Source organism: Balaenoptera acutorostrata, chromosome 10 (assembly GCF_949987535.1).
Source record: "Balaenoptera acutorostrata chromosome 10, mBalAcu1.1, whole genome shotgun sequence".
Taxonomy (NCBI): domain Eukaryota; kingdom Metazoa; phylum Chordata; class Mammalia; order Artiodactyla; family Balaenopteridae; genus Balaenoptera; species Balaenoptera acutorostrata.
The window spans coordinates 65,390,360-65,416,512 of NC_080073.1; the positions used below are offsets into that span (position 1 = coordinate 65,390,360).

At 37.7% G+C, this 26,153-nt stretch overlaps 1 protein-coding gene across 14 annotated transcripts in view; it reads right to left on the reverse strand.

Annotated features, from left to right (window-relative positions):
* MLIP (muscular LMNA interacting protein) overlaps positions 1 to 26,153 on the reverse strand; it is a 298,573-nt gene that overhangs the window by 237,756 nt on the left and 34,664 nt on the right. Inside the window, exon 2 of one of the 14 annotated variants that reach the window (XM_007186935.2) lies at positions 23,986 to 24,037. The exons of the other annotated variants lie outside the window; for them this stretch is intronic. Coding sequence (XP_007186997.2) covers positions 23,986 to 23,988 — 3 coding nt within the window. The 5' untranslated portion in view covers positions 23,989 to 24,037. The remainder of the gene's footprint in view (positions 1 to 23,985; positions 24,038 to 26,153) is intronic. 14 annotated transcript variants of the gene reach the window in all.

Consider the following 26,153-nt stretch of genomic DNA (forward strand, 5'->3'; position numbering starts at 1 on the left):
CTGACAAAAAGTGTTCCATTCATTATTTCATTAGACCACGTTTGGTATTAAGAGTTGACCTAAGCGGGGCCAACAAGAACTTTCTTCTGGATGTTTTAAATTGGGGAATGGATCATTGAAGCCCATTTCCCACAGGGATGGCAGGGTTTCAAGACAAAATTCAGGTGCCACTGGTGACCTGTCCAGCCACATGGCAACCCCAGTCTGCAGAAACTGACAAAGAAACAACCAGAGATGGGTGCCCAGGGAATAACCCGGCTGCTATAAGTCCCAGCTTCAAATATCTCTGGAGGCCTGGGCAGCCGAATCTCAGCTGAATCTGGATTTTCAACCTTGGCTTTGATGTGTGAGTCAATAAAATACTGCTTTGGCCTAAACTATATAAAGTTTGATTCCTATTACTTAAACCAGTCCTGATGACTATAATGAAAATAGTCTAGGTTTCATGGCATCCTGGGTTTTCTCAGTCTCTGCCTACAATGTTCAAGGTATAGGCTATATACAGAACAGCTTTAACTTTGCGACTTGAATATTAAAAGTACAGAGCTCACTTTGGGCAATTAGGCTTTCAACCTAAGAGAATCTCAAAATGCTGATGGACTGTTTAGAAGAGAACAGTAAAATTTAGCCTGAACTTGGGAAAGGTGGTCAAATCTAATTCTAGAAAGTGAATTGGAATGAGCTGATGATTTTAAAGAAGGACAACTTTTATGTGTATTTCTAAAGAATCTGCCACTTTAAGGATTCTGCAGAAGCTGTTGAAGGTTAATTAGGTACGGTTCTAAAAGAAAGAGTTAAAGTGCCAATTTTAGATTTTCCCCTTTGTTTTATTTCTGAACTAACTGTGATTTATTGAATGTGCTGGGCATTTAATGTAATGACATCTATGAAACAATATGTCAAACTCAATTTCTTTCTTCTTTTTATCAATTTCAGTATATTTGATTAATTCAGCTACAAATACCTACTGTATCCTGAATTAATCTTAGTGTCCTGCCAAAGATCAAATGCCAACTCATGAAATTTTAAATTCTTGAGCGGTTCTCACATTAATCTCAACCTCCATTTTTCCCAGAAGAGATTATGCCTTGATAAACAAATGCCTTTGGGAAAATTACAGTGCATTTGCTTTCCATAAGGATGTTGGAATTTCATAAGGTTTCCCAAATATTTTCATGTGTCAATGCCACTGATAAAGGCAGAAAATCTTACCTAATTAGCTTGGGAAAGAAGTCTCATTGTCCTTAAAGTGGAAATGAGAATGGAGTTTTTTTCCTCTAGATATCACTGACGTTGAATATTTAGGTTTAAGATAAATCATCACTTCATCAAAGCAATCTCTTTCCCCACTTAGCTCTCCATTTTTTTGGATGAGACGTCATTTTCTAATTAGTATTGTATTGATTTGTGGTCATGTGTTATCCCCCTTATTTGACTAGAAAGTCACTGAGGGCTGAGACTGTGGTTTTTACATCTTTGCAGCTGTCACTGCACCTGATTCAGGTCTTTGGACAATAAGGAAGTTCCATAAGTGTTTGCTGAAGTAACAAATCACCTGCAAAACCGATCTATTTCTCATTAAGTTATAATAATGTGATGCTGGGAGAAACATTTACTGCCTTCCCTCAGTCAGTGTCTATCTAAACTCTGCTTAAACTGAACTTTTTAAGTAAGGAAATTTTACAGTGTATTATACAGTGTGATCAAGATACCAGAAAGTCCTCTTGCCTCTAAATATTCAGAAGTTTATGTTAATATGTATGCACACACACTCATACTGCTTAGAATTCCTTTCTAAAATGAGTAAAGAAAAAGTCATCAGTCATTCATGCATCAGTTGGGGTTGGTTAAACTATTTCTTTCCTGAAACCTCAGGAATTAGGATAATGGGGGTTTATAAGCCAAGTATATTGCACACATTTAATGTTGCTAGAAACAGAAATTTGCTTATTACTTTTAGAGGGAGACCTGGCTATATGTTTCTGATACATAGAAATGTTTATGCTTTTGACCTAATAATCCAACATTTGGAATTTGTTCTAAGTAAATAATGTGAAAATGAAAAAAAAAATGAGCAAAGGCTTTTATAATAGCATTTTAAGAGGAAAGTATAAAAACAAGCCAAATAATCAATAATAGGAAAAGTATTTGAGATTTATAGAGAAATTTGGTGACTAATTCTACTGCTAAGATAAATGTAGAAAGGATATAGAAAAATGATGTTGAGTGGACAAAAGAAAATACAGCATAATATATACCTTTTGATTACAACTACATACAATTTCACTGGTATGAAAACTAGAAGAGATCATCCAAAAAAAGATTAACATATACAGTTATCCGAGTCAGAAATCCATTTTGAAAAGATTATTGATAAAGTAAAAACTATTAAATCTGCAAAAAGTTTGAGATGAGGACAAGGAAGAGTGTAAAAAATTTATATTGACTAAGAAAATTGGAGGTGGCCTGGACTGGACATTCCAGGAAGGGCTTCAGCAGCCCATGGAAAGAATAGCAAGGAAACCCACTAGAATGGAGGACGCCAAAAAATTAACCCAAGTGCTTCAAATGCTGCGTAAGTTTGACCTGCATGAAGAATCCCAGAGCTATAACCTCACTTATCAATAGAACTAATCATAAGTCTCAGTGGTATATTCTTCCTTATAGTTTCTCTAATGCCTTTATATTCTAGTTTAAGACTTTTGTGGCTGCTTTTCCCTGGGAAGAAACAATGATTTAGCTAGAATTCATGCTCAGTGCAATCAATTCCTTTTATACATTTAGTTATCTTTACATATTTATCTAAATCCTCTTTAAAAAACTAAGAAGTCTCTATCCTTGATTCTTTTTAACTAGAGGTAGCTTTGATGAAATAAGAAATGATTCATAATAATTTAGTCCTAATAACAATAGCAAACACACAATGAGTATATATTGGGCAACATTCTGGGGGTTTAGTACAAAGCAATTCATTTTCGTCAGATAATAATCATATGATGTGGGAACATTTATAATCTTCACATTAGAAAACCAAGGGAGAAAGAAGTTCATTGCCCCAGATTTTTCAACTAGTTTGAGTAGAGCTAGGATGTATACACAAACCATCTAAATGAAAAGCCACTCAATCACTTTCAATACTACCTCTCTTTCAGCATTAACTCCCTCCTGTTAAAAATCATGAGGGAAGGCTTCCCTGGTTTCGCAGTGGTTAAAAATCCGTCTGCCAATGCAGGGAACAAGGGTTCAAGCCCTGGTCCGGGAAGTTCCCACATGCCGCGGAGCAACGAAGCCCATGAGCCACAACTACTGAGCCTGCGCTCTAGAGCCCGCGAGCCACAACTACGGAAGCCTGCGTGCCTAGAGCCCATGCTCCACAACAAAAGAAGCCACCGAAATGAGAAGCCCACGCACCGCAACAAAGAGTAGCCCCCGCTCACCGCAACTAGAGAAAGCACACACGCAGCAAGGAAGACCCAACGCAGCCAAAAATAAATTAATTAATTTTAAAAAAATCATGAGGGAGTTAATAATCATCTTAGCAACATGGAAAAACTCTATTAAGGGAGATCTCCTGAAGGGCAGCAACTTGCTAATTCCAGATTCTCCCAACCCTGAACTCAGAAGTAATTATGATACAGTGTATGTATACAGTTAAACTCCCTAATGCTTCAAAAATTATAAGTTGCTGAAGATGAGTTATTTGGTTTAGTGTCGAGTAACTCCTTTGTCCTAGTGCTCCTGAACCTCCTCTTCCTGCCAGACTCCTCTTAATAGTTCCAAAAAGCTACAAGCTGACATTGACTCATACAAGGGGAGAAATGTTTATCTTGTGGTTATCAAAGTTTGAGAGGCTTTTGAAAGAGGCTTTGTGTAACACACTCTCTTCCTTACTGTGCTGATAAATTAAACCCCCCGTGTCGTATTGGGCATTGATGCTACTGGGGAACAGGCTGAAGGGGACAAACCTCCAGGCTGCTGTATTTTAGGCGTCAGCAGCCAGTGACCTGATACTGTGAAAATCTTCAAACTTCTAATGCTTCTTTCCCCAGAATTGAATAAATTAATCACATGCCCTGGACTACAAATAAATGTGTGCATTTTTGTTGATTCTTGACCCTGGGGATTGACTGGAGTTAACACACAAAAATAGATGAGGAAAAATTAGGCAAGGTGTACCATAATTTCTCAGTCTCTAATTTTTTATGATTTTCTATTGTTTTAAGTCAAAAATATCCCCACGCATCTGGGTTATTTCCAAATTAGAGCCAACAGTTTTTAGTAGTCAGAAAAGCAGAACTCATCAGTATTAAAACCTCAAGCAAGGGAAGTCCAGACAAGGGACAATTTCTAAAGTAGGCTTCACTTGTTTCCAATGAAACACTAATTGGAATTTCTGAGAAAGCAAATTATTTAATTTAAACCTATAAATGACCTTTCTAACTCTTTGACTGTACCAATTAAATTCAGGGTTGAATTCTAAAAGTACCCAGTGCATTCTTTAAGTACAAATATCTGCCTTGGGCAATAAAATTTGGAAGATTTTCATTCTCTGTACTAAGAAAGCTCACACACATGCACACCACACACACCACTGCCCCAGCTCTGCCACCCACTGGACACATGATCTGTCCTACTTATCATGTTTGTTTTTAAAAAGCTTTGACTTTTTAGGGTGAATCTATCTGGAGCAAATTTACTTACCATAACCATGTTTTACTAGATAAATACAAATGGTTTAAATTGCTTAATACCTATTTGCATTACATTTGCACCTAGATGATAAGCAAAGATGTACAGAGTTAGTATATCACTGTTAAATATGCCAAAGCCATAATAACTTTATCATATGCAAAATATTTCCTGCAAATATTACAAAATTATTAGGCTTCAAATGTAATTTTTTCTCCATTAATTTTTCTAAGTACACATATACACACACGCATACATACATACACATTGACAATAGAGTTTTCAGGTTAAAAGAAAAGCAAGGTGATAGGGGAAAGGCAGGGGAACTGAGAGATCAGAGGAAGAAGAAAAAGGTCTCACACTCTGACCCATTTTAATTCTGGCCCTGAACATTCATTTATTCATTCAACAAACATTTATTGAGAACCTACTAAGTGGCAGACACAAGATCTGATCTCTGTTCAAAAATATATAAAGAAGCTACTTTAAACTTGAATTTTTCCTTATTTTCATTTGTTTGCCAATAACCATAGACAACTTCCTTTATTTTTTTCCACTTAAGAAAATTGTGAAATGGATATTAAAGTTAAGCCAGGATTAACAGAGGCTTAGAGAAGAATTCTGTTGAGGGATGAGTAAGCACTTTCGTTTCTCACCCCTCTCTTCTTTCCCATTCATCCTATGACACTCCCGGGGGCGGAAAACAAAAGGGCCTCTGTTTTCTGGGAAAAGTGTGTAAATCAGATTACAGTTAAAGGTTCAGAAAAGTGAGCAAGTGGAGACTGGCCTAGACCATAGATTGTCTGAAAGTCTAAAGCGGTTTTGACTTCATCATGGAGAATTATAAAGTTTTTTTTATTAATTTTTATTGAAGTATAGTTGCTTTACAATACTGTGTTAATTTCTGCTGTACAGCAAAGTGAATCAGCTATATGTTTACATATATCCCCTCTATAAAGTTTTTAAATAAGGAAATAGCCTGATTTATTGTAAAGGTGCTTTTCAGGCTATTGACCTGACTGTGGTCCGCAGAGTGAAACGGACAGAGAGAAAGTCTCTTAAAATATTCTAAGATATTAGCTGTAGGGGACAGATGGACTGATGGATTGAATTCAAACATTTTAGAGAAAGCTTTGTCAGAACTTGACAACAGAGGGGAGTGGGGGATAGGGAAAGGAGGAAAGTGAGAATTGTGATTGGGATAGTAAGAAAAAAGAGAGCTAGCAGCAAGAGAATGAATACATGAGGATAGTGTTTGTATTGGAAGTAAGAAACACTACCAAAAAAGTCTCCATAGTTCTAATGTTGAAAGTAATTTGTTCTCTGCTTTGGTTCATTTGCCCCCATCACTCAGATGGGGAAGGACCAGAATTGATGACTCCCGAGGCTATTACCTTGTTTATCACAAAGGTGTTTGATGTAAAATCAGGTCAGCTGGAAAAGATTTCAGAAATCTCCTAAAATGACATGATTTAAATGTGCAGAGTGAAAATAAGTACATTTCAAAGCAAAGATTTTTAAAAGAGAGTGTTTTTTAAAAAAATAGATATCACCAACCAGAGAAAGTAATGTGATATGTCACAAATCCCTGGGCAATCCTTGTGCTCTAGGACTTCTAAACTGCCCTTTGCTTTCTCTTCCCACCCCTTCTGAGATTTTCCTCTATACCCCTGTGACACTAGGATCATTTTGCCTTTGTCTTTCACACTTGCATTGTTAATATTGTCAACTACAATTGGCACTTGCCATTGGCACTTGCCATCTACCTCTACAAGGATTAAATCATGTGCTGATGTGCATGGAGCTGCTGATCTTCAACACCCCCCTAAAAGGACTTCAGGGTGGAGAGCTGAAATGAGACACTCTGTGCTCTGGGAAAAAACTGGCAGAAGAGGTCTTCAGATACATATTTTCAGGAGCCGATTTTATGAGCCCAATTCTTGTGTCTCCTCATTTGTAGAAAAACACTAAAATCCTTCATGATGACGACTGCTCCTCGTGACCTTCTGCCAAAAAATATGTGCTTGATTACATGTACTCCCCCTTCACCAAAATCACATATATACTGACCTTTCCTCTTACCTCTTTGGAGCAGTTTCTCAGAGCTATCGGAAATGCTGTCTCCTGGGCTGCAGTCCCCTTTTTGCCCCAAATAAAACTTAAGTCACAACTCTCACATTGTGCATTTTTTTAAGTTGACAGTTTTATGGTGACCACAAAGGGACCCAGAGAGGACTTCTCTCCTTCGCCTGAACTCTATGAAGAACCAGAGCCTTAGTACCAGCAGAGGCACCCGTCTGCCTCCTCTGAGAATCCAGACGAATTTGGGTAAGTCTCTCCTGGTTCTCGGATCTCCCGTATTGGTTGATGATCCTGAGTGTTATTTGGCGGTATATAGCAGGTACCTGCCTCCTCCCAGTTGAAAGATACTGGGGGCGGGGGGTGGGGGGGGCGGCCTGGTTAAAAGATATCAGGGAAATACTCACCCAGTTGAAAGATACTGTGGGGGACTAGGTTGAAAGATACTGGGGAATACCCACCCAGTTGAAAGATACTGGGGGTAGGGCGATGGTTGAAAGATACCAGGGAAATACCCACCCAGATGAAAGATACGGGGGTGTGGGGGCTCAGTTGAAAGATACCAAGGAATACCCACCCAAGTGAAAGATACTGCAGGGGGAGGGGGCTTGTTGAAAAGTACCAGGGTTTGCTCAGTTGTAGGAGACTGAGTGGTCTTCGCTGAGTGGTTAGGTATGAGACTGATCCAATGCTTTTCCTCATTTTGGCTGCCTTAATAGAATTTGTCAGGATAAAAGTGAAGATATTACATGAGAGCTTTGATCTGAAGAAAAGGGATAAGACTCCTTCTGGCCGGTTACAGCTTTCTCAGGCAACTAGGAGATTTACGGGAGGGGCAGAGGCAGAGTCCTCATGCCGTGCCGTGGTCCCATAGGGAAATGCACTCATTGATTAAAACACGTGCTCGTCCAGGGTTCATGGGTAAGAATTGGCCATTCAGCAATTCGAGCACCCGCGGTGATCTTAGACCACCGAAGGGAGAAACTGAGACATGTAAGAGTGTTGAAATGACTCTGGGGTGATGCCTAGAGTAACTAAACTCACAAGCAGCACACTGGCCACCACACAACTTCACTAGTAAATTTTATCCCTGACAAATTCAACTTTAAAATGGGAAACAAAGCCTCTCAAACACAGAAACAAGGGGCATCAGAAAGCCAGCCTCTGACTAACACTCCAGCCAGGTTTATGTATGTACAAAAACGCATACTTTCAAGTACCTATCTAATTGGGGAAATTATACTAAAGGAGATCTCAACCTAAAACAACCAAATTGGAGTTCTTTTGATATTCCAAAATTAATATTTTTGCATTCACGGTTAGAAAAAAGCTGGCTGTAAAATCAAACAGACTGAATGGAATGCTTACTTTGATTGGTATCTAGAAGCTTCTAAAAGAGGAAATGATAGAGTAACTTCTTTTTAAACATGTAACTAAAGCTAATAGAAATAATAAAGGAAACATTTCAATGTACAGTAGGAAAGTAGGATGTATGTTTTCAGTAAAGAAGGCATGAGGAATGGAATTGCATTTTATCAAGGGAAAAGGGTAGGTCTGACTTATAGCTGGCTGATTCTGAATGGGAAATACAGTGACAGATACAGAAAGTGATAAAAAGTGTTGTGGAAAGTGGACCCCAAGAAAAGAGTTTTATGCATGGTCTGGATTGACTAAGGTTAAAATAAATTTGAGTAAATGAATTGTAAAAGTAAGCAGGTGCAAAACTTGAATTTGGTTTTTCTCTCTCTTAAGGGGACAAGATTTTTTTATATGTTGAACTGCATTTCATAACAGATTTCAAGTTTCTTTACCTTTTAAGTGGTCTGTTCTGTATCTGCCTTTGAAATCTTTTATTGTTACTTTGGCTAAGTGAATAACTATAGTTTCATGGTGACCTGTGATCCTATCTGACTGAGTGTTCTAAACCTTTTTGATATTTTTTTGCTGAAACTTCCTAAATGAAACTCTAATGAAGTCCTTTTGACCTCTAGCTAACTTTGGGTTGCTTCAAAGGGCCCCTGAAACATCCCAAAGAGAGATATAAACTAGGTTCATTTGGTATGTTGAGTTACATGGGAATAACTGTCAAATGAGTAATAAATCTTCTTAGGTTATATTGTATGGCAAATGTTACTAATATATATATTCTGGATATTATACAGAGTACCTAAAATTCTGATATGTCCTGGTAAAATGTTATCAGTCATAATTCTAGTCATTATCTTAAAGTGTTGTATGTCACAGCAATAACCAAGTTACTTTGTCAATTGCATTGCATAGTAATCAGATTTTAAACATGCCTTCTTAAGTCTTCTGTCATTATAGACACTTACGGTTTTATTCCAATGCCTTTGTAAAAATGCTTCCTCTTCAAGAAGATTTATAGAAAGTACTTTTGGATAAATACAAGTTTCTGACTTTCAGACCATAATGCTGAACTGGGTAAGAAATTGAAGAATTCTAATGAAAAACCTGATGGATTCATACAGCTGTTAACCAAAAGGATTAGTTACATAAGACTGAGTGAACTGGTAAATAGGGTTATAACTTTTATGCTTTCTATCTGAAAAATTATTGGTTTGAATCTGTGTTATCCAGGTGTAAGGAAAACCTCCCTCTCAAACTAATCATGGTTTACATTAATTTGGTAAATTATGCCTTTGTAAGCAGAATTGAAACATTTATCTCTTTTCTCTATCTGCTCCCTCCAGAGTTTGTAAACTCTTAGGATCCCAGCACCATTATCAGATACATTAGGAAGGCCATTCAGTAACAGGTACAGAAACCTCAAGGTATTTTGGAGACTGTATAAAGGGAGGAATTCACCTAGATCTGTTAGGCGAAATCAGTGATAAGTCCTTGGCGTGACTTTCCTAGTCCTGAAACGTCTTTTAAAAGTTCAGTCTGAAGAACCAAGAAGAACTACAGTCCTGCAGCCTGTGGAATGAAAACCACATTTGCAGAAAGATAGACAAAATGAAAAGGCAGAGGACTATGTACCAGATGAACGAACAAGATAAAACGCCAGAAAAAAAACTAACTGAAGTGGAGATAGGCAACCTTCCAGAAAAAGAATTCAGAATAATGATAGTGAAGATGATCCAGGACCTTGGAAAAAGAATGGAGGCAAAGATTGAGAAGATGCAAGAAATGTTTAACGAAGACCTAGAAGAATTAAAAAAAACAAAAAAACAGAGGTGAACAATACAATAGCTGAAATGAAAACTACTCTCGAAGGAATCAATAGCAGAATGACTGAGGCAGAAGAACGGATAAGTGACCTGGAAGACAGAATGGTGGAATTCACTGCTGTGGAACAGAATAAAGAAAAAAAGAATGAAAAGAAATGAAGACAGCCTAAGAGACCTCTGGGATAACATTAAATGCACCAACATTCGCATTATAGGGATTCCAGAAGGAGAAGAGAGAGAGAGAAAGGACCCGAGAAAATATTTGCAGAGATTATAGATGACAACTTCCCTAACATGGGAAAGGAAATAGCCACCCAAGTCCAGGAAGCAGAAAGTCCCAGGCAGGATAAACCCAAGGAGAAACATGCAGAAACACAGAGTAATCAAACTGACAAGAATTAAAGACAAAGAAAAATTATTAAAAGCAACAAGGGAAAAATGACAAATAACATACAAGGGAACTCCCATAAGGTTAACAGCTGATTTCTCAGCAGAAACTCTACAAGCCAGAAAGGAGTGGCATGATATATTTAAAGTGATGAAAGGGAAGAACCTACAACCAAGATTACTCTAGCCAGCAAAGATCTCATGCAGATTCTATGGAGAAGTCAAGAGCTTTTCAGACAAACAAAAGCTAAGAGAATTCAGTACCACCAAACCAGCTCTACAACAAATGCTAAAGGAACTTGTCTAGGCAGGAAATACAAAAGAAAACGATCTACAAAAACAAACCCAAAACAATTAAGAAAATGGTAATAGGAACATACAAATTGATAATTACCTTAAATGTGAATGGATTAAATGTTCCAACCAAAAGACACAGACTCGCTGAATGGATACAAAAACAAGACCCGTATATATGCTGCCCACAAGAGACCCACTTCAGACCTAGGGACACATACAGACTGAAAGTGAGGGGATGGAAAAGGTATTCCATACAAATGGAAATCCATAGAAACCTGGAGTAGCAATACTCATATCAGATAAAATAGACTTTAAAATAAAGAATGTTACAAGAGACAAAGAAGGACACTACATAATGATCAAGGGATCAATCCAAGAAGAAAATATAACAATTATAAATATACGTGCACCCAACATAGGAGCACCTCAGTAAATAAGGCAAATGCTAACAGCTATAAAAGAGGAAATTGACAGTAACAGAATAATAGTGGGGGACTATAACACCTCACTTACACCAATGGACAGATAATCCAGACAGAAAATTAATAAGGAAACACAAGCTTTAAATGAGACAATAGACCAGATATATTTAATTGATATTTATAGGACATTCCATCCGAAAACAACAGACTACACTTTCTTCTCAAGTGCACATAGAACATTCTCCAGGATAGATCACACCTTGGGTCACAGATCAAGCTGTGGTAAATTTAAGAAAGTTGAAATCATATCCAGCATCTTTTCTGACCACAATGCTATGAGATTAAAAATAAATTACAGGGAAAAAAATATAAAAAACACAAACACATTGAGGCTAAACAATATGTTACTAAATAACCAAAGAAATCACTGAAGAAATCAGAGAAAATCAAAAGATCTAGAGACAAATGACAACGAGAACACGACAATCCAAAACCTATGGGATGCAGCAAAAGCAGTTCTAAGAGAGAAGTTTATAGCAATACAATCCTACCTCAAGAAACAAGAAAAATCTCAAATAAACAATCTAACCTTACACCTAAAGGAACTAAAGAAAGAAGAACAAACAAAACCCAAAGTTAGTAGAAGGAAAGAAATCATAAAGATCCAAGCAGAAATAAATGAAATAGAAACAAAACAATAGCAAAGATCAATAAAACTAAAAGCTGGTTCTTTGAGAAGATAAACAAATTTGATAAACCTTTAGCCAGATTCATCAAGAAAAAGAAGGAGAGGATTCAAATCAATAAAATTAGAAATGAAAAAGGAGAAGTTATAATGGACACCACAGAAATACAAAGCATCAAAAGAGACTACTACAAGAAACTCTATGTCAATAAAATGGACAACCTGGAAGAAATGGACAAATTCTTAGAAAGGTATAACTTTCCAAGGCTGAACCAGGAAGAAATAGAAAATATGAACAGACCAATCACAAGTAATGAAATTGAAACTGTGATTAAAAATCTTACAACAAATAAAATTCCAGGTCCAGATGGCTTCACAGGTAAATTCTATCAAACATTTAGAGAAGAGCTAATACCCATCCTTCTCAAACTCCTCCAAAAAATTGCAGAGGAAGGCACACTCCCAAACTCATTCTACAAGGCCACCATCACCCTGATACCAAAACCAGACAAAGATACTACAGAAAAAGGAAATTACAGACCAATATCACTGATGAATATAGATGCAAAATTCCTCAACAAAATACTAGCAAATAGAATCCAACAACGTATTAAAAGGATCATACACCATGATCAAGTGGGTTTTATCCCAGGCAGGGATGCAAGGATTCTTCAATATATGCAAATCAATCAATGTGATACACCATATTAACAAACTGAAGGATAAGAACCATATGATCATCTCAATAGATGCAGAAAAAGCTTTTGACAAAATTCAACACCCATTTATGATAAAAACTCTCCAGAAGGTGGGCATAGAGGGAACCTACCTCAACATAATAAAGGCCATATATGATAAACCCACAGCAAACATCATTCTCAATGGTGAAAAACTGAAATCATTTCCTCTAAGATCAGGAATGAGACACATATGTCCACTCTCATCACTATTATTCAACATAGTTTTGGAAGTCCTAGCCACGGCAATCACAGAAGAAAAAGAAATGAAAGGAATGCAAATTGGAAAAGAAGAAGTAAAATTGTCACTGTTTGCTGATAACATGATACTATACATATATAATCCTAAATATGCCACCAGAAATCTACTAGAGCTCATGAATGAATTTGGTAAAGTTGCAGGATACAAAATTAATGCACATAAATCTCTTGCATTCCTATACACTAACAACAAAAGATCAGAACGAGAAATTAATGAAACAATCCCATTCACCATTGCAACAAAAGAATAAAATACCTAGGAATAAACCTACCTAAGGAGTTAAAAGACCTGAACTCAGAAAACTATAAGACACTGATGAAAGAAATCAAAGATGACACAAACAGATGGAGAGATATAACATGTTCTTGGACTGGAAGAATCAGTACTGCGAAAATGACTATACTACCCAAAGCAATCTACAGATTCAATGCAATCCCTATCAAATTACCAATGGCATTTTTTACAGAACTGGAACAAAAAATCTTAAAATTTGTATGGAGACACAAAAGACCCCGAATAGCCAAAGCAGTCTTGAGGGAAAAAAGCAGAGCTGGAGGAATCAGACTCCCTGACTTCAGACTATACTACAAAGCTACAGTAATCAAGACAATATGGTACTGGCACAAAAACAAAAATATAGATCAATGGAACAAGATACAAAGCCCAGAGATAAACCCACGCACCTATGGTCAACTAATCTATGACAAAAGAGGCAAGGATATACAATGAAGAAAAGACAGTCGCTTCAATAAGTGGTGCTGGGAAAACGGAACAGTTACATGTAAATGAATGAAATTAGGACACTCCCTAACACCATACACAAAAATATACTCAAAATGGATTAGAGACCTAAATATAAGACTGGACACTATAAAACTCTTAGAGGAAAACATAGGAAGAACACTCTTCAACATAAATCACAGCAAAATCTTTTTTGTCCCACCTCCTAGAGTAATGGAAACAAAAACAAAAATAAACAAGTGGGACTTAATGAAACTGAAAAGCTTTTGCACAGCAAAGGAAACTATAAACAAGATGAAAAGACAACCCTCATAATGGAAGAAAAAATTTGCAAACGAATCCACAGACAATGGATTAATCTCCAAAATATATAAACAGCTCATGCAGCTCAGTATTAAAAAAACAAACAACCTAATCAAAAAATGGGCAGAAGACCTACATAGACATTTCTCCAAAGAAGACATACACATGGCCAAGAGGTACATGAAAAGCTGCTCAACATCACTAATTATTAGAGAAACGCAAATCAAAACTACAATAAGAACATAGGCAGAACACGCTATGACATAAATCACAGCAAGATCCTTTTTGACCCACCATCTAGAGAAATGGAAATAAAAACAAAAATAAGCAAATGGGACCTAATGAAACTTAAAAGCTTTTGCACAGCAAAGGAAACCATAAACAAGACGAAAAGACAACCCTCAGAATGGGAGAAAATATTTGGAAACGAAGCAATTGACAAAGGATTAATCTCCAAAATATATAAGCAGCTCATGCAGCTCAATATCAGAAAAACAAACAACCGAATCCAAAAATGGGCAGGAGACCTAAATAGACACTTATCCAAAGAAGATATACAGATTGCCAACAAACACATGAAAAGATGCTCAACATCACTAATCATTAGAGAAATGCAAAACAAAACTACAATGAGGTATCACCTCACACCTCACACCAGACAGAATGGCCGTCATCAAAAAATCTACAAACAATAAATGCTGGACAGGGTATGGAGAAAAGGGAGCCCTCTTGCACTGTTGGTGGGAATGTAAATTGATACAGCCACTGTGGAGAACAGTATGGAGGTTCCTTAAAAAACTAAAAATAGAACTACCATACGACCCAGCAATCCCACTACTGGGCATATACCCTGAGAAAACCATAATTCAAAAAGAGTCATGCACCACAATGTTCACTGCAGCTCTATTTACAATAGCCAGGACATGGAAGCAACCTAAATGTCCATCGACAGATGAATGGATAAAGAAGCTGTGGCACATATATACAATGGAATATTACTCAGCCATAAAAAGAAATGAAATGGAGGTATTTGTAATGCGGTGGATGGAGTTAGAGTCTGTCATACAGAGTGAAGTAAGTCAGAAAGAGAAAAACAAATACAGTATGCTAACACATATATACGGAATCTAAGGGAAAAAAAAAAAAAAGGCCATGAAGAACCTAGTGGCAAGACGGGAATAAAGACACAGACCTACTAGAGAATGGACTTGAGGATATGGGGAGGGGGTGGGGTGAGATGTGACAGGGTGAGAGAGTGTCATGGACATATATACACTACCAAATGTAAAATAGATAGCTAGTGGGAAGCAGCCGCATAGCACAGGGAGATCAGCTCGGTGCTTTGTGACCACCTAGAGGGGTGGGATGGGGAGGGTGGGAGGGAGGGAGATGCAAGAGGGAAGAGATATGGGAACATATTGTATATGTATAACTGATTCACTTTGTTATAAAGCAGAAGCTAACACACCATTGTAAGGCAATTATACTTCAATAAAGATGTCTAAAAAAAAATCTACAAACAATAAATGCTGGACAGGGTGTGGAGAAAAGGGAACTCTCTTGCACTGTTGGTGGGAATGTAAATTGATACAGCCACTGTGGAGAACAGTATGGAGGTTCCTTAAAAAACTAAAAATAGAACTACCATACGACCCAGCAATCCAACTACTGGGCATATACCCTGAGAAAACCATAATTCAAAAAGAGTCATGCAGGGCTTCCCTGGTGGCGCAGTGGTTGAGAATCTGCCTGCTAATGCAGGGGACACGGGTTCGAGCCCTGGTCTGGGAAGATCCCACATGCCACGGAGCAGCTGGGCCCGTGAGCCACAATTGCTGAGCCTGCGCGTCTGGAGCCTGTGCCCCGCAACGGGAGGGGCCGCGATAGAGAAAGGCCCGCGCACCGCGATGAAGAGCGGTCCCCGCACCGCGATGAAGAGTGGCCCCCGCTTGCCGCAACTGGAGAAAGCCCTCGCACGAACCGAAGACCCAATACAGACAAAAATAATAAATAAATAAATAAATAAATAAAAAAGAAAATCCTTTAAAAAAAAAAAAAAAAAAAAAGAGTCATGCAGCACAATGTTCATTGCAGCTCTATTTACAATAGCCAGGACATGGAAGCAACCTAAGTGTCCATTGACAGATGAATGGATAAAGAAGATGTGGCACATATATACAATGGGATATTACTCAGCCATGAAAAGAAACGAAATTGGGTCATTTGTACAGACATGGATGGACCTAGAGTCTCCTACAGAGTGAAGTAAGTCAGAAAGAGAAAAACAAATATTGTATGTTAACACATATATATGGAATCTAAATTTTTTTAAAAACGTGGTTCTGAAGAACCTAGGGGCAGGACAGGAATAAAGATGCAGACGTAGAGAATAGACTTGAGGACACGGGGAGGGGGAAGGGTAAGCTGAGACGAACTGAGAGAGTGGCATGGACATATATACACTACCAAATGTAAAATAGATAGTTAGTGGGAAGCAGCCACATAGCACAGGGAGATCAGCTCGGTGCTTTTTGACCACCTAGAGGGGTGGGATAGGGAGGGTGGGAGGGTGATGCAAGAGGGAGGAGATATGAGGATATATGTATATATACAGCTGATTCACTTTGTTATAAAGCAGAAACTAACACACCATTGTAAAGCAATTATACTCCAATAAAGATGTTAAAAAAAAAAAAACTACAATGAGGTATCACCTCACACCAGTTAGAATGGGCATCATCAGAAAATCTACAAACAACAAATTCTGGAGAGGGTGTGGAGAAAAGGGAACCCTCTTGCACTGTTGGTGGCAATGTAAATTGATACAGCCTCTATGGTGAACAGTATGGAGGTTCCTTAAAAAACTAAAGATGGAATTACCGTATGACCCAGCAATCCCACTACTGGGCATATAACCAGAGAAAATCATAATTCAAAAAGACACGTGCACCCCAGTGTTCACTGCAGCACTATTTATAATAGCCAGGTCATGGAAGCAACCTAAATGCCCATCGACAGACAACTGGATACAGAAGATGTGGTACATATATACAATGGAATATTACTCAGCCATAAAAAGGAACGAAATTGGGTCATTTGTAGAGACATGGATGGACCTAGAGACTGTCATACAGAGTTAAGTAAATCAGAAAGAGGAAAACAAATATTGTATATGAATGCATATAAGTGGAATCTAGAAAAATGGTACAGATGAACCAGTTTGCAAGGCAGAAATAGAGACAAAGATGTAGAGAACAAGTGTATGGACACCAAGGGGGAATGCAGTGGGGGTGGGTGGTGGTGGTGGAATGATTTGGGAGATTGGGATTCACATATATACACTAATATGTACAAAACAGATAACTAATAAGAACCTGCTGTATAATAAATAAAGTTCAAGAAAATAAAAAATAAATAAAAATAAATAAATAAATAATTAATTAAAAAGTTCAGTCTGAGACCCCTTATAAAAGTTTCAGCAAAGAAAAAAGCCTGAATGATCAATTATAGTTATATCAATCATCAAGCCAAGTTTATTGAGACCAGATTTATTTTGCAAACAAATTACTCTTAATTTGGCTGTATTTGGTAGAAATTAGGGTAATTTTAGAGAGAAAAAGATGCTTCAATGAATGTTAAATCCCAGTTTTGTTAATGGAGGTCTGTATTTACTAAAACTCATTTCCTGGATAGTGCCTTGCTATTATGTTATATGGACATAAAGTTAAATTGAATTATTAAAAGGACACTCTAAGTTTGTTTCTGAAACTTATCTTAGTAATCTATCTTTGGATGAAGATAAGATGCCCCACGACCTGCAACCAGGGGACTATGTATATTGGAAAAGACATCATTTAAAGACTCACTACAACCCAGATGGAACGGCCCTCACCAGGTACTCTTAATTAGCTCATGTGCAACAAAATTAAAGGGAAATGACTCAGATTAATTTCCAATTACAAAGGGTTCCTGCCCGGGACTGGTCTACAGAGAGGACTGCTGACATCAAAATCACCTTAAAACAATGCTCAGAGGAAACTACACTCACACCAGGACAAGAAGAAGACAGCATCAGAAGTAGACAGCTTACCCAAGATGCTGGACCTGACTCGTATGATCACTTATAATGTTTTCTGACTTCTTGGACCTTTACATATAAATCAAATGTTTTTCTATCATGGACACGATCCTAGGCTAGTTTTAAAAATCAACCCATTTGTTGGGTTTGTGGCCAATTACCTGTGTCTTCTGGATTACCTTGGTGCATTTCTCCACTCCAGGGCTCTAATTGGATGGTCCTTAGGACATGTATTTTAGAAGAAAGAAAGTTCAGTCCTGTTTAGGCTACTCTTGATATTACTAGATGGGATTCCCCTCACCTAGACAATTAATAATACCTGCTCTGACCCTGGCCATAAAAATGAATTTTCCTCTGAAGTTACTCAAGCTCAATCAGAGCAACAAGCAAAATTTCAGCCAAGGAATAAAAGCTCCCACAACTATGGGATGGGTTTATGTGGTTATGGTCATTTAAGCTTTAAGGTACCCCTTTACCTTGGGAACAATTAAATTATACTAAGGATAACCAGCCTAGTAACTAGGAAATTGGGCTGGGAGCTTTATGGACAGTGTCGATATATCATTTCCCTGAAAGATAAAGATTGGTACAGAACAGACTAAGTCAGATCACCTGAGGATATACTGGGCTGCACCTAATGGAAGTTCTTGGCTTAATTCTAACTTTTGACTTTAATAATACTGCTAGCTATGTTATTTGTATTTTGCCTGTTTTACAAGATTGTTGTTTCTTGCATTAACAAATGTGTGATTGAGCCTCCAACAAAAGTATATAGTTTTATATGAGATCAATGATTGTAATAGTGTAAATAGATATGAGAAGATACAACAAGAGGGAATTTTCCTGGACCATAACAGATTAGTAAGACAGGTGGTCCAGAGTCCTTAGTTACTGTTAAAAGACCTAGTCTGGTAATAGCACATTGAGTGGCCTATTAGCAAAATCTTCTTCAGACCTAGGAATGAGCCTTCCTAGCAACGTGGGACAAAATGGTCATGAAATGCCTCCCAAGGCATGGTCGAATTTATGACCATGAAGGGACCCTGTCAACTACAATTGACACTCGCCATTGGCACTTGCCATCTACCTCTACAAGGATTAAATCATGTGCTGCTGCAGCTGCTGACTCTCAACACCCGCCTGAAAGGAGTTCAGGGTGGAGAGCAGAAATGAGGCACTCCATGCTCTGGGAAAAACTGGAAGAACAGATCTTCAGATAGATATTTTCAGGAGCCGATTTTATGAGCCCAATTCTTGTATCTCCTCATATCTAGAAAAACACTAAAATCCTTCATGGTGACGTCTGCTCCCCGTGACGAGCAGTAACCTTCACGAGACTAGCAGAAACCTTCTGCCAAAAAATATGCGCTCGATTGCATGTACTCCCCCCTCACCAAAATCACATATATACCGACCTTCCCCCCTACCTCTTTGGAGCAGTTTCTCAGAGGTATCTGAAATGCTGTCTCCCAGGCTGCAGTCCTCATTTTGCCCCAAATAAAACTTAACTCGCAACTCTCACTTTGTGCATTTTTTTAAGTTGACAATATTATTATAGTTTGCGTTCATTTTTTACACTAATTCCCCAGTGGAAACTCTCTGAGGGCAGGGATGATACCCTACTCATTTTCGTATCCAGATACTGGCATAGTGTTTAATACATAAAAGGTCTCATTTTATTCAATGCCATTTAAATTCAATTTGTATGTTTTGCCTCCAGAATTACATAAATTCTGCCAAGGTTGGACCCCAGCACCCTGTATAAAGCCTTGGGCACAATGAAATAACAGTGACAGAGGTTACTTTCTTATTTTGTCCACTTTACAGTTAGGAAAAAACATACACTATCACATTTGATCTTCAAGGCAGTCCAGTAAGCCGAGGTTTTACTCCCAGGTATGGATAAGGAACAGGGTCACATTTTAAGCCATCAACTCAGGACTACATGGCTGGTAGGCACAGTCTGGAACTCAGTTTCCTCCTGATACAAGCTGGTCCACTGCTTATCTGATCCTCGTCCTCAAGACAAGTCACTCAGTTAACTGAACCATCTCCATTTCCTTGTTTCCATCTTCTTCCGGGACTAGTTGCTTTTCTACTAATAAGGTGACATACTTGCAAAACAGAAGCAAGTTGGGAAAACTGCTTCAAGGAGTGAAAACTGCTTCGAGGAGTGAATTTAAAATAATATTGTAGGTGACAGCTTCTAGTGACCCAGACACTACCCCCAGATAGCTCAACCCCTTTGGATCTTTAGTAAACTTTCCCCCATTGTCTGCATTGACCATAGCGAGAATTGTGAAACACAACAGAAATATAAATTTCTTTACCAAAAGAACTGATAAAAGTCTAAACTTCAGTCCTTAATAAATATCCCTAGATCTCTCTCCCCACTCTGCCCCCATCTGACTGCCTCCCAAGGGCATTGTGGCTAAGTATACATTGGTTTGTGTGTCTTCTTGCCCTATTAAATATATGTACTTTTTTTCTCTATTTGTCTGTCTTCTATCCTCATGCTGTGATTGAATCTCCTTTCTTTTTTATTCTCTCTTCTAATCTTCTTCCTGCTGAATTATTGTCCTTACTAAATAATTTTTTATTCTCTATCATCTTTTGCAGCTATCTACTTCCGAAACTAAGATATTAGAACAATTGTTACTTATGTAACCTTGACTAACGCATTGCCCTTGAGAGCAAAAACGTTTCTCACCCCCATTCCTTAGATTTTACTTTCATCTAAAGATACCTAAACGTTATTGAAATATGTATTAGCTGAATGACTGAGGCATATAAATGAGATAGCACAGCTCAGGTCAGGATGTAAAGTGGGAGTCACATCTTATAACTTTGACCTCCACACAGAATCACTAAACACGGCACCAGACGAACATTCGCATCCAGCTGACGTGCTTCCTGTTTTCTCTGACCTGGCCCTTTGGAGACACTTAGGAGTATTGGTTTTAAGAGCGAAAGGTCAAATTACAACAACACAGGTAAATAACATGTCCCCTAAGATTTCTTACATCTCCACTGAACTCGTTAAGAAGAAAGAGTCGCTAAAATAACTATGATTCAGGAAAATGTCATTTAAGCACTTTAGAATTTTGGCAAGAATGTTATATATTTAAGACATAATACTGTCATCTTTTAAAAGTAGAGTAGATAACTATAGATTTCAGTGGCTCTGAAGGTATCTAGGCGTTTCTGGGGGAATATTTGAAACTACATAAGATTTCTCCAGACACAGCAATAGAATATGTCAATTCCACTTTTCCACTGTGCTAATTCTCCCCATTTATAAATTGAGTGTAATAATGTTATACGAGAGCATTGCATTTACAGTCTTGAAAATCTTTCAACAGAAGTCTACTTTTTGGACAAAATTTTGGGAGAAATCAGTGCATACCCATTATGAATGAAATAGATCTCATTTTCAATCCAGGTTCAAAATATTTTGAGAACTAGATGAGAAAATACCCATTGGAGAGAAGAAACTAAATTTGATCAGACTAATGGAGTGATTATATATTTTCTTTTTCATATTCTCTTCCATTATGGTATACCCTGTGATAAACCATAATGGAAGAGAATAAGAAAAAGAAAATATATACATATGTTTAACTGAGTCACTTTGCTGTACAGCAGAAATTAACACAACATTGTAAATCAACTATACTTGAATAAAGTTTTTTAAAAATTAAAAAAAATAAAATTAAAAAAAAGAAATGCTAGCCTTTAATCATGCCAATAATAGTAACTCGTTATTTATGGTCAGCAGGATATTTAAAATAATATTCCCTGGTGAATCCAGGGTCAGTCACTCACTAACTATGTGACTTTGCACCTTTATATGTATGTCATTTCCATAAAATGAGAAATTTGCAGATGAGTCTTTCCCTTCTGACACATTCCAAAGTTTTATTAATGCCATCAAACTTTAATTCATTTCCTATTTACTCAAGTATTTTTATTCCTTATATGTTAGTCTCATTTCAATTTTGAGAATAAAGAAGAGGTATTAACAGGAATTAGCAGCAGTATTTTAATAGTATTATGGCAAGACACATAGGAATGCCTGAGTTTGGCCAGTCACCTCAACTTCAAGGAGTTCCAAGGGAGCCACATGCACCAAGACAAATCAAGTAACATTTTATTAATAACTGTCCAAATACCAGATTCCCCAGTGAAAGGCTTCGATCAGAAGTCGAAGCTGATTCAAAGCCTATGCACCATCTTTTACTCCGTCCAAAACGGTAAAACAGCACATTCCAGTTGAAAGGAACAGAGGGAAGAAAGGAGAGAAAGCAAGATGTGTGAACACACTGAGTCATATCTTTGAAGATGCAGTGGTCAACATAGCCTCTCTCCCTCTCTCTCTCTCTCTCTCCCTCCCTCTCTCTCTCTCTCTCTCTCTCTCTCTCTCTCTCTCTCTCTCTCTCTTATTCTATCTCCATCTCTCTCTTTTCTCCCTGTCTTGAAAAAATACACCCAACCAATACATCACCTTCTAACTGATAATGTCCCATTATTCTTATGGACTTGTTTGTTGTTGTTGTTGATATTGAAACCAAGCTCAACTACAGAGCTTTAAGCTCCAATTTACTGCAGTGGATGAAGGGGTTAAGTTCATGTCCATGTAACTTTCTCTGTATACCCTCCTTTTTCTCCTCTCTTTATCCTCCCCTAGACATTTGGTTCCTACCCCAACTAACCAAATTACAACAACTGTCTTTGAGCCAATATTTGATATTTGTTTGAGGGGTCAATGTCACCAATAACTTTTTGTAAGAGGAACTGATTCTTCTCATCTAACCAGTGTGGCTTCTGTTCTTAGTAGCATTCTTCAGGGCTCATCTTAAAGGTCATGTTCTCAAGGAGGCTTTTCCTGACCTTTTGACCTAAATTAAAGAGTTTTGTGTCTCATGCTTCCTTTTAGTAATACTAATTACATAGTTATGTGTTTAAAGACTGCATTTCTTATTAGAATGTAAGCCCTATAAAGGCAGGCAGTTGGCCATAAGCCCAGACAGCAGGTATAGGCTGGTTAGATAAACATCCCCTCTCCCCAGGCACCCAGATGCCAGCTTATCCAGTGCAATTCTGCCCACATTTCAGTCCCACTCACGCCCTTGGCAGGAACAGGCACAAGCACACACAATGCTCTAAAGGCAGAGACCGGATCTGTGCTTTTACCACTGTCTCCTCAGTACCTAACATGAAGTCTGCCACCTGGATAATGCTTGATAATTAGTTAATAAATTGAATTTTAGTATTCGAAGTTCCAACATTTGAACTGAAAGCCCTAATTATAAATCGAGCCTTTCAATTAATTTGCCCAATTAATTTTTCTACATTTTTCTCTTTCCGTCCTCTTAAAACACATACATACACGTGCACGCACACACACACACAATATCTTCACACACACTGTACATTCTTTTTTGTTCCTAGCCTCTAATCCAAACTTATTTGCTTATATTAGTCTGACTAATACAACCTAGCTTTACAATGAAAGTTTCAGAGGTAAAGTGGGAGACCCTAAGGAAGCTAGCACAGTGTATTATTACAGGTTAGATTTTTCTCTTCTGTTAATAACTATTAATATGTTTGTTAAACATGTGGTCTCTATTTTCACGTCCCTATCCCAAACAGTTTGGAAACATCTCCTGCATTCTCTTGATAAAACTGGAGCTCTACTTAACTGCAGAGTTCACATACTGCATCTTGAAATCCTCAAAGCAAAATATTTTATTGCAGTCAGGACATAGATTTGATCTAAAATATATATGTGGGGGGGATAAATTAGAGGTTTGAGATTAACATATACACTCTACTATATATAAAATAAACAACAAGGACCTACTGTATAACACAGGGAACTTTACTCAAAATTCTGTAATAACCTATATGGAAAAAGAATCTGAAAAAGAATGGATATGTGTATACGTATAACTGAACCACTTTGCTATACACCTGAAACTAACACTATATATATATATATATATATATATATATATATATATATATATATACTTTTTTTTTTTTTTAAAGAAGTTCCCAACAATTAGTTTTCCCCAAATAGACCAAACTGCCTCAAAACATTAAGGGACTTGCCATGACTGGACATGATCAAGCAGTACTTGTCACAGGTGTCCTAAAGAGATTCCTGCAGGAAAAAAGATAGTTTGAGAAGATTTGTATACTCAACGTTTCCTAAGAACACAGGTCCTACTGCCTAAAAAGTGACTATCATCCCCATGAATGCAAATTCACAGATATTTTATTAAGTTATTATTCTGTATGGACAACAGAATGTAATAGAATTGCTAGGAATACATTTTGTTGTGAGCTCACTGTAGTAAAAAATAATCCAAGATTAATTTGCCTTCCTTCTGCACCCCAAGGCAGCACTCATACCAGGACTGCAACTACTCAACTTAGAGACCTCCCAGGGTTCAGATTCCACAATCACAGCCCGAGTCTCCCATCTACCCAGTGGCACAGCTGGTACTGAATAGGGCTTTCAGTGTTCCGGATTAGAACTAGGGTTCTGCAGGGGTAAATGCCATCTCTGCTACTAACTAGCTGTGCATGTCCTTGAGTGAGTCATTTAATTTCTCAATGCCTCATTTCTTAGTCCGAAAAATTAGGATGAAAACAATACCAAAATTATCTGGGCCACTGGAAGGCGCAAATAAATGAGCAAATATATAAAGTACTTAGAATTCTGCCTGACATAGGTAGTACTCAGTAAATGTTAACCTTATGCCCTTGGGCTATTTTCTTATCTTTTCTGTGTCTTAGTTTTCTCATTCTCAAGCACGTTCGAAAATAACGCTCCCACCTTAGAGCATTGTGAAAATCACAGGAGAGATGTAAAAATGCTTTGGAATAGATCAGCTTCTATGCAAATGCCAGGAGTGAATAAAACTAATATTACAGACTGCTAAGCAAATTCTTTTCTTTCTGCCTTCCTTCAGTTGAAAGTACTTTGTAACTTTCTTCTTCACTCTGTAAGAGAAAAGTTTCACTAAAAACAACTATGAATTTTACATCCAATTAGACAATAGCTGTAGCAATAAAGGCATTTTTGCTGATAAGCTTTCAGAGATGGGTTTTAGCATTTTTCTGCATATAGAAGATCAGGGCTTTTTCAGTAAGCATTCTCTTGGAAGCAGAACAGGGCCCTGGCTCCTGGGCCTCCCATTGTTTACTTCAGCAAATATTCCCTGGAGCATCATTCACAGAGCAGTCTATCAAAGGTGCAGGGAGCAGAATGACCTCTGACAAAGAGGAAGAGCAGCATCTTCTCTAAGTAGGGAAAGAAGATGGAGAGATGAGCAAAAACCTCTCGGAATCGCTCCCAAAGGTCTGCCTGACCTTTCGCGTTCAAGCTGCTGTACAGGGCGTCCTCTTTCAGGTTTTCAGTGGAATCTTCCAATTTCCCTAACTTGCTCAACTTAGGGCCAGAACTTAAAGATGCAAATGCAAAGCCTTGCATTTAGAGCCAAAAAAGGATTGCCTTTGTGCTTGATGAACGATGGGGCTTAATTCAACAGCAGTTCAAGTGCATCAGGCTGAGGGGGGCAGGTGCCTTCTCATCAGGGCTGGTGCCACCACATGATATGCTCACAAAATCGTGGAAGCAAGTATTTTAAAGTGAAGAGGTCATTTTTCTTATTATAGACGTGGTACATGGTTATTGTAGAAAAGTTTGAAAATATTTAAATATATATATTTTATTATTTATATGTAATAGTATATATACATATATATACAACACGAAAATTGTCCTGAATCTCACAACTTAGAAATAACCCAAATAACGTTAGACCTTAGAGTGTAAGCTCCACGTGGGCAGGGATTTCACATAAGGATGAGCCAGGAGACAAGATCCCAGCCCTTGGGGAGCTCAGCAGGGCTCCTCTCCTTCAGATGTCCCCTGCTCAGGCCTGTCACTCTATTTTAAATTTCCCTCCAGTACTCCCTGTGTAATCTTTCTCCATAGCACTGATCACATCTGAACATTATATATATATTATGTAAATATTATTATAAATTATTATTCAATATATATTTACTGATCATTTTTCATGTGTCACATTCTTTAAGAAAAGTAGCAGATCATAAGTGATCAGTTGATTCCACATTATATATTTTTCCTATTTATTTTGTTTATTATCTCTTTATTCTTGCTAAAATGTTGGTTTGCTCTGATATTCCTAACTTTAAACAGTACCTGGCATGGAGCTGGCAATCAGTAAAGATTCCTAAATTAATGG